The sequence below is a fragment of the Rhinoraja longicauda genome, chromosome 3, assembly GCF_053455715.1.
Source record: "Rhinoraja longicauda isolate Sanriku21f chromosome 3, sRhiLon1.1, whole genome shotgun sequence".
Lineage (NCBI taxonomy): Eukaryota > Metazoa > Chordata > Chondrichthyes > Rajiformes > Arhynchobatidae > Rhinoraja > Rhinoraja longicauda.
Genome location: NC_135955.1, coordinates 73,871,054 through 73,884,284, shown reverse-complemented (window position 1 = coordinate 73,884,284; position 13,231 = coordinate 73,871,054). Strand labels below are relative to the sequence as shown.

Genomic DNA, 13,231 nt, shown 5'->3' with positions numbered 1-13,231 from the left:
AATTTAGAGTCATGGACTCCTGCAGCAAGGACACAGGCCTTTCAGCCCAACTTGTCCATGGAAGAAATTCCTATACACTTCAGTTTTAAATGATTCCCCACTTAATAGTCACAAATATCCAACAAAACCCTTATGCAGTGATGCCTTCAGTCTTTACTGCCATCTACCAACCCTAAAGTTCACTATTTAAATCGTACATGTATCTAACAGAATAGCCTCAGTTATTTATTTTAGAGTCATGGACTCCTGCAGCAAGGACACAGGCCTTTCAGCCCAACTTGTCCATGGAAGAAATTCATATACACTTCAGTTTTAAATGATTCCCTGCTTAATAGTCACAAATATCCAACAAAACACTTATGCAGTGATGCCTTTTGTACTTTTACTGCCATCTATTAATCCTAAAGTTTACTACATAAATCACACCTGTGTCTAACAAGATATTATATGAAAAAAATATAAGATGAATTAATGAAACATAAAGCATAAACCATCCAATCCCATTAACTTTCTATAATCTATGATAACCAGTCTCCAGTTGTTAGCACTTGGTCCATCAGGTACCAGAGATCTTGGCTTTGAAATCCCCCCCAGCACCTTTCCACATCTCTCTCTTTTCTCCTTCATAGAATCTAACCACTTATCATACCTTAGACAATAGACAATAGGTACAGGAGGAGGCCATTCGGCCCTTCGAGCCAGCACCGCCATTCAATGTGATCATGGCTGATCATTCTCAATCAGTACCCCGTTCCTGCCTTTTCCCCATACCCCCTGACTCCGCTATCCTTAAGAGCTCGATCTAGCTCTCTCTTGAATGCATTCAGAGAATTGGCCTCCACTGCCTTCTGAGGCAGAGAATTCCACAGATTTACAACTCTCTGACTGAAAAAGTTTTTCCTCATCTCACCTCACCTTGTCATGTACCACCCCGTCTCACCCCTTCCCCTCTCTTCAATTTTATAATCCTTCCTCTCTGCTCTCAGTCCTGATGCAGTCTTGACCTGAACCACAGTACATTTCTATCCAACCACATGATGCTTGACCTGTTGAGTTCCTCCAGCATTGTTTTTTTCACTCCAGATTCCAGCATCTGCAATCTCTAGTGTCTCTACCTTGTCAGGCAGTTTGATGCCAAATTTATTTTTGCTGGTACCCCTGTGAAGTGTTTTGGGATGTTTCACTGAGTTGAAAGTGCTAAAGGGTACAGTTGGTTCTGTTGGAATATAATCCAACTGGTTAAAAAGGACAATGATGTCAATTTTCCTCCTCACTCCATTGGCAGTAATTCATCTCAAAAAATTATATACCTAATGTTTATTCAAATGATAATGATGGAGTTAAACCGGACTGGGTTCTAATAGGTAGAGGCCATTTGCTTTGACAGATTAATATGTTCATTCTAATGGCAAAATGCTCCTCAGAACCAATGTTACTTTGGTTTAGGAAAAAATCAGTGACAATTCAACAGGCAACAACATAGAACCCAGAAAATTTAAAGCTTGCATATCTAAAAAAAACATTTTAATAGCCGATGCAGTTGTACAACTGCAGTTATACAAGTTTTTTTTATAATCGTTACATTTGAAAAACAGTGATCAGATGAGCAATACCTTGTAAAATTTGTGTACTTGAAAATGAGCTGCAACAATAAGGGCAATGTCTGATGGCACTGTTACGTTAAAGATCTTATTCAACACCACAATTTTAATATAAATCATAAGACAGCAGGGGCTTATGCAGCTGATTTTCATTTAAGCTATTACTATGGCAACAAGATGATACTGTAGCAAGGATATCAGAAAACACTATTCCAGAAATCCAGACATGAATGATCTTTTTTTCTTTTGAGAATTGGTTCATTTGCAGTCCTAAGATGCTGACATGTCGATGACCTGTTACAGAGGTCTAATGTACAATTTGCAGTTGCAGCTTTGCCTGGAAAAATAGGGAGGCAGAACACTGTGCTGATCATTTTATCCGACATCATTAGAAATTATAGATTGTTTTTCCAGGCTTGTCTGCAGAAATTGAACCTCTGCATTTGACTTTTACAGCTAAAGGGTACTTAGTGCGAGATGGTTCCTAATTTGTTTTGGATTGCATTGCAAAAGTGTTTTTTAATTAGAAAAGGTACAGCTGTAGAATTTGCTCTGGTGACGTTTAATCAGTCACCCCTGGATACAGTCTCCAGATCTTCGAGCCCAGCAGCTTTGGAATCTTGTTCAAACACAATGGGGTCAAATTTAGGGCAGAGATAATTTGGAATAAAACAGAAAACGCTGGAAGTATTCACTGCAGCGGGTAGCAAAGTGTACCAGTGGTAGTTTCACCTTGATCGCTGCCTTCAGAAATTGGAAATGTTCAGAAATGTTCAGGTACACCCTCTTGGAAGCTGGTGGGACAGAATACACTGCCAGTCTGAGCGGCAGACAGGTCTGCGAGTCAACACTTGGCGCTGAGGCAAAGCCGAAGAGACAGACGTCAGAGAGAGCCGTGGTAGAAGAGGACTCCATAGTGAGAGGTACAGACAGGGGTTAATGGGCTGTAACAGGCGGGATTCAAGGATGGTGTGTGGCCTCCCCGGTGCCAGGGTCCGGGATGTCACAGACCGATTGCTGGGCATCCTCAAGGGGGAAGGGGTGTGGCTGGAAGTGGCAGTGCATGTCGGCACAAATGACTCTGGGAAAAAGAGGAAAGAGATTCTGCAGCGTGACTTTAGAGAGCTCGGAAGAAGGCTGAAAAGCAGGACCTCCAGGGTAGTTATCTCCAGTTTGCTTCCAGTTCCTCAAGGTGAGAGCAGGAGCAGGGAGATGGGGGATCTGATAGTGTGGCTGAGGAGCTGGTGCAGGGGGGAGGGATTTAGATTCTTAGACCACTGGGATCAGTTTTGGGGTAAGGGTGAATTGTACAAAAGGGACGGGTTGCACCTCAACAGGCGGGGGACCAGCATTCTGGCAGGCAGGTTTGCCACTGCTACATGGGTGGGTTTAAACTAAATAGTGGGAGGGGGGAAGACAAATTGGAAATACAAGGATGGAGTTAAAGGGAGAGAGAAAATAGGAAAAGTTAAGAAAGACACCAGAATTAACGGGACTGAAAGCTCACAAAGGGATAGGAGCGTATGGCCAAGTGAAATGGGAATCGATGTGAAAGGTGAGGTGAGTAATGGATTAAAAGTAGTATATATGAATGCACGAAGTATAAGAAATAAAGTGGATGAGCTTGAGGCTCAGTTAGAGATTGACATTGTGTGGATTACAGAGACATGGCTGCAGGAGGATCAGGACTGCAGACCTCCCAACATTCGTTTTTACGAATTCATAATTTTGATGTCAAAATCCAGAATTTTACATCAAAATTCACAATATGGCGCGTAATGCAACTTTTCAGCAAAAAAAAAAATGCACGCCAAATGCAGTTGCGCTACCATTCATGTGTGAAAAATGACTATTATTTCCAATAAGTTCATGGACTACATGTACAATGTCAGGCCTATCATGAGAATATTCTGCTATTTATAGAAAGGTTAATGAACCGAGATACTTTTTGCAACACAAAAAGAAGAAAAAAATTGTTTTGTTTTTACCTATTTTGCTTTTTCCTTACACATCCCAATTCTCTTGGTATTGAACATAAGAACAATGGTCATAAAATGTATGACTAAGTTATGAAGAAAGGGTTGATATATGCGACTCGACTAAGCATACTGAAGTATTTGTTGAAGTAAATTTGCACATTGATTGATAATCAGCCCAAAAAGATGGTAATTGGCTTTTCTGCTGTTTTATATTGTAACCCCGTCTTAATTAATTAATATAGCTATATAATCTTGCACTTCAATATAATATTTACTCATTACAGTTCCACCACTGATTTTCTGGCACTCTTGGTTCCAGAGCTTTGCTGGTTTATCCAGCCGGCCAAGGAAGTCGGCTATGGGGATAGATGTACTGGCTCCAGCTGGGCTGGAGTTCCAGAGCCCCGGCCGCAGGTTGCAAATTCAACCCACCGGTCGGCCATTGAAATCCTGATGATGTTGAGGTTGGCTGCCTCGCCCAGCCTAGGTGCCACATTTTCGGGGAGACTTCCAGGGCGTGGGGGATTTCTCGTGGAGCCCCTATCGACCTCTACCAGCCAAATTGGCCATGGAAGTCCCGATGAGGTCGAGATTGGCTTCCTTGCCCACCCTAGGTGCCACATTTTCAGGGAGACTTCAAGGGCACGGGGGATTTCTTGCGGAACCCCTAGCGACCTCTAGCGGCCGAATTGACAAATTGCAATTACTGACTGATTTGTGGAAAAATGTGAGGCGAAATCAGAATGGCGGAAATGAAATAAGAAAGCGGAAACTTTCCGCCAAATTCGGAAGGGTTGGGAGAGATGGGACTGGGAACTGAATATTCATTGTTATACGTCCTATACAAAGGACAGGCGGGTGGGCAGAGGAGGTGGGGCTCTGTTGGTGAGGGATGAAATTCAATCCCTTGTGAGGCATAACACAGGGACTGGCGAGGTAGAGTCATTGTGGATAGAGTTGAGGAATTGTAAAGGTAAGAAGACACTAATGGGAGATATTACAGGCCCCCAAAGAGTAGCCTGGATACAAGTTACAGCAGGGTGCAAGTTACAACAGGGGTTAAAATTGGCATGTAACAAAGGTAATGCCACTGGCCACTGTGGTTATGGGAGATTTCAATATGCAGGTAGACAGGGAAAACCAGGTTGGTTCTGGACCCCAAGAAAGGGAGTTTGTAGAGTGCCTCCGAGATGGATTCTTAAAGCAGCTTGTACTAGAGCTTACCAGAGAGAAGGCAATTCTGGATTTAGTGTTGTCTAATGAACCAGATTTAATAAGGGAACTCAAGTAAAGGAGCCACTAGGAGGTAGTGACCATAATATGGTAAGTTTTAATCTGCAATTTGAGAGGGAGAAGGATAGTATATCGCCAAGAATATAAAGAAAAGCTTATTTAGGTATGTTAAGACAAACAGATTAGTAAAGGCCAATGTGGGTCCCTTGAAGGCAGAAACAGGTGAAATTATTATGGGAAACAAGGAAATGGCAGAAGAGTTGAACATGTACTTTGGTTCTGTCTTCACTCAGGATGGCACAAACAATCTCCCAGAGGCACTAGAGGACAGAGAATCTTGGGAGACAAAGGAACTGAAAGAAATTTGCATTCGGCAAGAAATAGTATTGGGTAGACTGATGGGACTGAAGGCTGATAAATCCCCATGGTCTGCATCCCAGGGTACTCAAGGAGTATCAATGCGTCCACGATTTCTAGAGCCACCTCCTTGAGAAAGGATATCAGTCTAAAAATAAAGGGGAGGTCATTTAAAACTGAGATGAAAAAACCCATTTTCACCCAGAGAGTTGTGAATTTGTGGAATTCTCTGCCATAGAAGTGAAGGCCAATTCACTAGGTGAATTTAAAAGAGAGTTAGATAGAGCTCTTGGGGCTAGCGGAATCAAGGGGTATGGGGAGAAGGTAGGCACGGCTTACTAATTGTCGAAGATCAGTCACGATCACAATGAATGGCGGTGCTGGCCCGAAGGGCCTCCTCCTGCACCTATTTTCTATGTCTCTAATTTGCTTCTGCCCTATTAACGTTCTCTGTTCCTGTTTTAAACACTAGGACAATGATGATTTGCACGCTTTTCCTAAATTTCCTCGAGTTATGAATTACTCCCATCCTTGGGAAATGGTCATGGAATCTAGTGACAGTATACACACAAAGAGAATTTAGAAATATGTTATTTTACAATACAGGGAATCCCTATTCTTAACTATTAAGTGTCTCAAATCCCTTTAGCTATGTTGGTTTTCAGGGACAGGCACAACTTCAGCAATTAATTGGCCCATCTATCCAAAGGGGCTGTTTCCATGCTGTATGACTCCATGACTCTAACCTATTTAACCTTTTCTTGTAGAACCATGACACCATGGTTGGGATTATCCTGATGAACCTTCTCAACACCGCTTCCAATGGAGTTCTATCTTTCCATAACTAGGAGGATCAAAATTGTTGCAGTTCCATTTATGAACAGAACCACATCCTATGCTTTCCTGACAATACTGGGGTTGCCCGGGTTACGTTAGGCTTCCATTCCTGGTAACTGACTGTAAACCAAATTTTCTGAACAATTTTCCCCAAAGTCAGAATGTGAGATCTTTAACCTCGGCAGCCCTTGGGGACTGATTTGCAAAGGGTAGACTGGGGAAGGCCATTGTGGGCGGTAAAAAGCTGTTAACACCAACTGAACCGTGACAAATGTTTCTCTGAATGTTCCCCAGAGGGAGTGATGAGGGAGTTGATCTACTGATTAGCGAGAAAACTATCACCAGTTTAATTCAAGAAAGTGCGCTGATGGGAGGTGGCTTGAGGTTCGTAATGCTTGGTATGACCTGAAGTAGTGTTTGAAGGAGGCAATGGCCTTTTCTCTGGGTGATCTCTGCGTTGTTTCCTGGTGAAGAGATTCGAGTACTCAACCTGAGAGCAGAATCTGGGAAAATTGGCGTAAAGTGGAGATTCATTGTAGTGTAATATTTTGACCGTTCAACCACATGTGCACTAGCTTTTAGATCAAGTGACCACTGAGCCATGATTCACAGTGCCTGCCTGATGCTTCTAGAGCTGTGAAGAAATATATTCACAGCCCAAGGACAGAGTAGGAGTGGTTTACATGCTAATTAAATCACCTCAACTGGTTTTATCCACCATTTCTTTCATCAGCAATGTTAGATATCTTTTGTGCTATCCTAAAGCACAGTGTAAAAAGGGCCTTAAACTCGCATTAGCCCTTTAAAAATCTACTTACAGTATATCCTCATTATAATTCGCGATAACCGAGTACGGTATTATCATTGTATTTAGTCGAAAAAAAGAACTGCAGACGATGATTAATACTCAAAAGGACACGAAGTACTGGAGTCCACTGATGGGCATGGGAGACAGGGTTTGGTGGAGATGCCAAAATAAGGGAAGGGATTCCACGCCAGTGGGCCACATGAGTGGCAAGGCTGGGGGGTAATTTTGTGTAATTGGTGTTTTGAATGTATGTATTTAATGTATGTATAGCCTCCGAGATTGTCGGATAGAGTTTTGTAAGGAACATGTTTTGTATATATTTATTTTTCAAATAAAGTATATTTTGACATTTAAAAAAACTCAGTGGGTCAGGCAGCATCTCCAGAAAACATGGATCGGTGATGTCAAGACCCTTCTTTAGAATGATTCAGTCTGCTGAATTACTCCAGCACTTTGCGTCCTTTCACCCAAAAACTCAGTGCCGATGCCGTTAGTCTGCACCAGCGAGCCTTTCATCACCTGTAACACGGCTGCTGTTGTGGCTCATGTTGTAGCCCTCGATAAGATGCGCTTTCTTCAGGCCTCCACTACTGACAGGACGCGCTCGATCACCTTGAGGCTCCATCCCCTCCCACCCGCCATTTTGTCCGCTCCACCGCTGCCTCGTCCTCCTTCTCCCCAGAAGTCGCCGACATCTTCCAAGGTGAGGTTTGTCGGTGACTCCAGAGGAGGAGGAGGAGGAAGCGGTGGTAGAGGAGGTGGGAGGCCGAGTGGGCAAAGCGATGGCCATCAGAAAGAAGCGGCAGCTGGTGAAAGAAGGGGAGCCCCACGGTGACTGAGCATGTCCTGTTGGTGGCGGCGGCCTGAAGAAAGCACTGTCCACAGGGGCTACAATGTAAGCCACAATAACAGGCGTGACAACTGCACCGTGCGATGTGTGAAGAAGAGCTCACTGGTGCACCTTGCAAGCCGGTGGGGTGGCATCAGAAGCCGGGGATGGAGAGGTGGTGCAAGCTGGGATGGTGTTGGCAGGTCCATTATAAAGGGGTCCATTAAAACACGGGTTTACTGTGTTGAATGAATGGCCTTACGATTGAGTTTAACAGGGTAAAAGGGCCCCCATTCAATCCCTTGTGTGCTGAGTGAACTGATCACAACCAGGTTGTCATGAAGAGTGCTGCAATCAACCAACGAGCCCAGGGAAGTGCATGTGAGCATCTTATGTTAGATTTTCCTTGTGCTTTAAACATCACCACTGTTTGAATCAGTAATTGAAAGGAAACAATAACAGTTGATTAAAAATCCCACACCGTTCAAAGAGTACTTATCCAACATAGTTTGTTTTGGTTGGATAATGGCGGATATTATATAAACCATAAGTGCTTGTATCTACTCTTTTGAATTCCCAGACCACTTTCACTATACCCCTAACCCCTATAGGGAGAGATTGAGTAGGCTGGGACTCTATTCCTTGGAGCGCAGAAGGACGAGGGGTGATCTTATTGAGGTAACTGCGTGAAAAGGTTATCCCTCAGATTCCTATTAAATCTTTTCCCCTTCATCTTAAACCTATGTCCTCTGGTTCTTGATTCACCTACTCTGGGCAAAAGACTCTGTGCATCTACCCGATCTATTCCTCTCATGATCTTATACACCTCAAAGGATCACCCCTCAGCTCAGACACACTAGCCCTGGCAACATCCTCGTAAATCTTCTCTGCACCCTTTCCAGCTTGACAACATCTTTCCTATAACACGGTGCCCAGAACTGAACACCATACTCTAAATGTGGCCTCACCAATGTCTTATAAAACTGCAACATGACCTCTCAACTTCTCTACTCAATGCTCTGGCTGATGGCCAATGTGCCAAAAGCCTTTATGACCACCCGATCTATCTGTGACTCCACCTTTAAGGAACCATACACCTGCACTCCTAGATCCCTCTGCTCTACAGCACTACCCAGAGCCTTACCATTCACTGTGTAGGTCCTGCCCATGTTAGACTTCCCAAAATGCAACACCTCACATTTCTCTGCATCAAATTCCATCAACCATTCCTCAGCCCACCTGGGTATAAGATCATGAGAGGAATAGATCGGGTAGATGCACAGAGTCTCTTGCCCACAGTAGGTGAATCGAGGACTAGAGGACATAGGTTTAAGTTGAAGGGGAAAAATTTAATAGGAACCTGATGGCTAACTTTTTCACACAAAGGATGGTGGGTGTATGGAACAAGCTGCCAGAGGAGGTAGTTGAGGCAGGGACTATCCCAACATTTAAGAAACAGTTGATAGGTACATGGATAGGACAGGTTTGGAGGGATATGGACCAAATGCAGGCAGGTGGGATTAGTGTAGCTGGGACATGTTGGCCAGTGTGGGCAAGTTGGGCCAAAGGGCCTGTTTCCACACTGTATCACTCTATGACCTCTCTATGATCACCCCTCATCCTCCTGCACTCTCAGCCTCCTCAACCTCTCCCTATAGCTCAGATCCTCTAATCCTGGCAACATCCTCATAAATCTTCTCTGTACCCTTTCCAGCTTGACAACATCGTTCCGATAAAACGGTGCCCAGAACTGAACACAATATTCTAAATGTGGCCTCACCAACGTCTTATACAACTGCACCATGACATCCCAACTTCTATACTCCATACTTCCAGAGCAACCGACCATGTGGAATCATGTTGAATTCTTTGCTGAGGTCCATATATACAACATCTACAACTCTGCCCTCATCGAACGTTTTGGTCAGACTTCAAAAAAACTCAATCAGATTTGTAAGACACGACCTCCCATGTACAAATCCATGCTGACTATCCCGAATCAGCCCTGGTCCATCTAAATGGTTGTAGATTCTATCCCTCAGGATACTCTCTCATAACTTTCCAACTCCAGATGTAAGGCTCACTGGCCATCATGTTCATGAGCTTGACCATAGTCTTGCAGTTCATGAAGCAATCCTCGAATTCTGTGATGCAACTCAAAATGTTTACTTCTTTGGCTGGAACGTCCAACTAATTTTGTGATCTAAAAAGAACATTGACTTATTTGTACAAATCAAATCAGTCGTGCCTTGGTCCAGACACAGAACAAAGATGAAAATCCCAGTGGTGAGGTGAGAATGACATCAAGGCAGTATTTAACTGAATGGGACATCAAAGCACCATAGTAAAGCTGAAGTCAATGGGCAACAAAGGGAAAACATCCCAAACTGGAATCATACTTCACAGAAAGGAGGTCAATGCAGGAGTTTCACAGGGCAGGGTTCTTGGCCCAGCAATCCTCAGCTTCCTTCCATCATATGGCAATATTTGCAATATTTGCTGATGAATGCACAATGATGAATTCCATTTGCAACTCATAACAGATGAATCATTTTTTGTAAATAACAAGAGCTGCACAACATGGAAAGTGTGCAGAGAAGATTTACGAGGTGGTTGCCAGAACTCGACAGCCTGAGATACAGGGAGAGATTGGGCAAGCAAGGACTTTATTCCTTGGAGCACAGAAGGCTAAGGAGTTACCTTTTGGAGGTGTATAAAATCATGAGGGGAATTGATAGGGTTAATGCACAATTGTTCGGGTCTTTTACGCTTGGGTAGGGGAATCAAGAATGTAGGATATAGGTTTAAGGTGAGAGGGGAAAGATTTAATAGGAACTGAGGGGAAACTCTTTCACTCAAATAGTAGTGGGCACATTTTTTTTAGAGATACAGCGCAGAAACAGGCCCTTCGGCCCACCGGGTCCGCGCCGCCCAGCGATCCCCGCACATTAACACTATCCTACACCCACTAGGGACAATTTTTTTTTACATTTGCCCAGCCAATTAACCTACAAACCTGTATGTCTTTGGAGTGTGGGAGGAAACCGAAGATCTCGGAGAAAACCCATGCAGGTCACGGGGAGAACGTACAAACTCCGTACAGACGGCGCCCGTAGTCAGGATCGAACCTGAGTCTCCGGCGCTGCATTTGCTGTAAGGCAGCAACTCTACCGCTGCGCTACCGTGCCGCCCTTTCATGGAACGAGCTGCCAGAGGAGGCAGTTGAGGCAGGTTCAAGAGCAACATTTAAAAGGCACTTGAAGAGGTACAAGGATAGGTAAGGTTTAGAGAGATATGGGTCAAATGTGGGCAAATGGGATTAACTTAGATGGGGCATCTTGGTTGGCATGGACGAGTTGGGCTGAAGAATCCTTTCCGTGCAGTATGACTCTAACATTCAGGCATAGGCTGAAAAATGATAGGTAACATTCATACCACCAAAGTATACAACAATGTATATTTCCAACAAGAGACAGCCTTGACATTCAATAGCATGGCCATCAACAAGACCTCTGACTGTGGCTCACAACTGATCCGACACTCATAAACTCAAAAACACAGTGGTTATAAGAGCAGATCAAAGTGTGGGTATCCTTATGGGACATTCTCACCTCCTGACAGCACAACAGCTTTGCCCATCTACAAGCTATAAGCCAGGGATACAATGGAATGCTTTGTACTGGTCTGGAACACTAACCAGTAATTCAATAATGACAATTCAAAAATAATCCATCAGTAAGACAAATTAGGTCATTAAAATGTAGTCATTCTGTGAATAGTTTTATAAACCAGTGAGATTGAAGATCTTACTGCATTCTAATTTTGTGCACACCATTTCGTCGAGATTTACATCAGAGAACAAAAACTTTAATCAGAAATGAGGAGATAAATTTCCAGTAATGTGCACTGATATCGAGAAATGTTTGCAAAGTCGCGCTTGTTCAGGTGAAGGCCATTTTCAGCTGTACAGTGCTGCTACTTCTGACTTGGTGAACAAATTCTGAGGCCCAGTCATGTTCTTCTTTGGCAGAGTTTCAAAGAAAAATACAATTCCATGCCAAAATACATTGGATTAAAATTTGCAAGGTAAAAACCATGTTACATAATGCTATTTGAGAGATATGGTAGTTCCTATATCTCAGTGCTCTGATCGGGGAAATTAGTATTTTGCACATAATTCTGCAGAAGACAAACTATCTAAGTGTCGAGATAAATAGCTTGGCGGACTGAGCAACTTTGCTCTGTTTCATAGTATAGCATTGTATACTTGACTTTCACTTTTGAGAGAGGGGGTGGTTGTGGGGAGAACTTGCTGTACATACAATGAGTGCCATCCTGCATCATATTTGTACACTTCAAAATAACTTCAATGGCTGTAAGATGCTCTGGCATTCAAGACAGGGAGTGGAAGCTGCTATAAAATTACAAACTTTCTGTTCCTTCTCCCAGCTAAGTTTACTGCATTCTTGCGTAGCTGCCAAAAGGCATGGTGGCGCAGCAGTAGAGTTACTGCCTTAGAGCACCAGAGCTCTGGGTTCAATCCTGACTACGGGTGCTGTCGGTACAGAGTTTGCACATTCTCCCCGTGACCACGCGGGCTTTCTCCGGGTACTCCGGTTTCCTCCAATGCTCCAATGGTGTACAGGTTTGTAGGTTATTGGCTTCGCTAAAAATTGTAAATTGTCCTTTGTGTGCAGGGCAGTGTTTTAATGTGCGGGGATTGCTGGTGGGCGTGAACTCGGTGGGCCAAAGGGCTTGTTTCAGCGCTGTATCTCAAAAACCAAATAACGGTACAAATTGGATGACTATCGATTACCTGTGATTATCTTACCTATGAATTGGTTGGCATACGATGCACTCAGACCAAACTGCCTTTCCAGATACTTGCCCAAGAAAGCAGCAAAGCCACTGATGGCTGCAACCTCCATGCAGGCAGACAGCACAACGCAGGTAAAGACTGGGTTCATCAACAGCTGCTTAGTTACTTGCGGAATTGCTGAAAAAAAACATTAATAAAGTACAAGATTAACCACATTTATTTTTATAGGAAGAAAAATGTTGCTTTTGTTAAATTGCAAAAAAACTGTTAACAGCAGATGGCACCAAAGCACAAGGAACCTCAGGGAGTCACAAGAGATTTTTGTTACCCTGAACAAAAGAATTTGTTCACCATATCATTGTGAGCTTCTCCTTTGGTGGAACGAAAAGATTATTTACAGAGGACTCACACATTCGGGGATGATGTAACACAACACTATGCATTATGTCAACAGTATGCAACAAAAAAAATGGTGCTTCCAAAAATATCACTTCAACAAGCTTTTAGAATTTCCAAAGCCTTTCCAACACATCATTCTTTCACTAAGGTCAAATAAATTTACAGTATGATTGATATATGTGGAATTGCAACATTCTTGAAATTTCTAAAATCAAGATTTACCAGAAATGATAACAAGTCTTGCAGGTTGTGACTCCCTGTGGTTAAAGTTCTGCTGCCAGACATAAAATGTTAAGCATTATCATTGATATGGCATGTTTGTACTGGTAGATGCACAGAGTCCCTTGCCCATAGATGGATCGAGGACAT

General features: G+C 43.3%; 1 protein-coding gene across 1 annotated transcript in view; it reads right to left on the bottom strand.

Annotated features, from left to right (window-relative positions):
• Nucleotides 1–13,231, bottom strand: part of LOC144592092 (solute carrier organic anion transporter family member 3A1-like) — a 265,635-nt gene that overhangs the window by 36,766 nt on the left and 215,638 nt on the right. Inside the window, exon 5 of the mRNA XM_078396429.1 lies at nt 12,476–12,640. Within this exon, the coding sequence (XP_078252555.1) occupies nt 12,476–12,640 (165 nt within the window). The remainder of the gene's footprint in view (nt 1–12,475; nt 12,641–13,231) is intronic.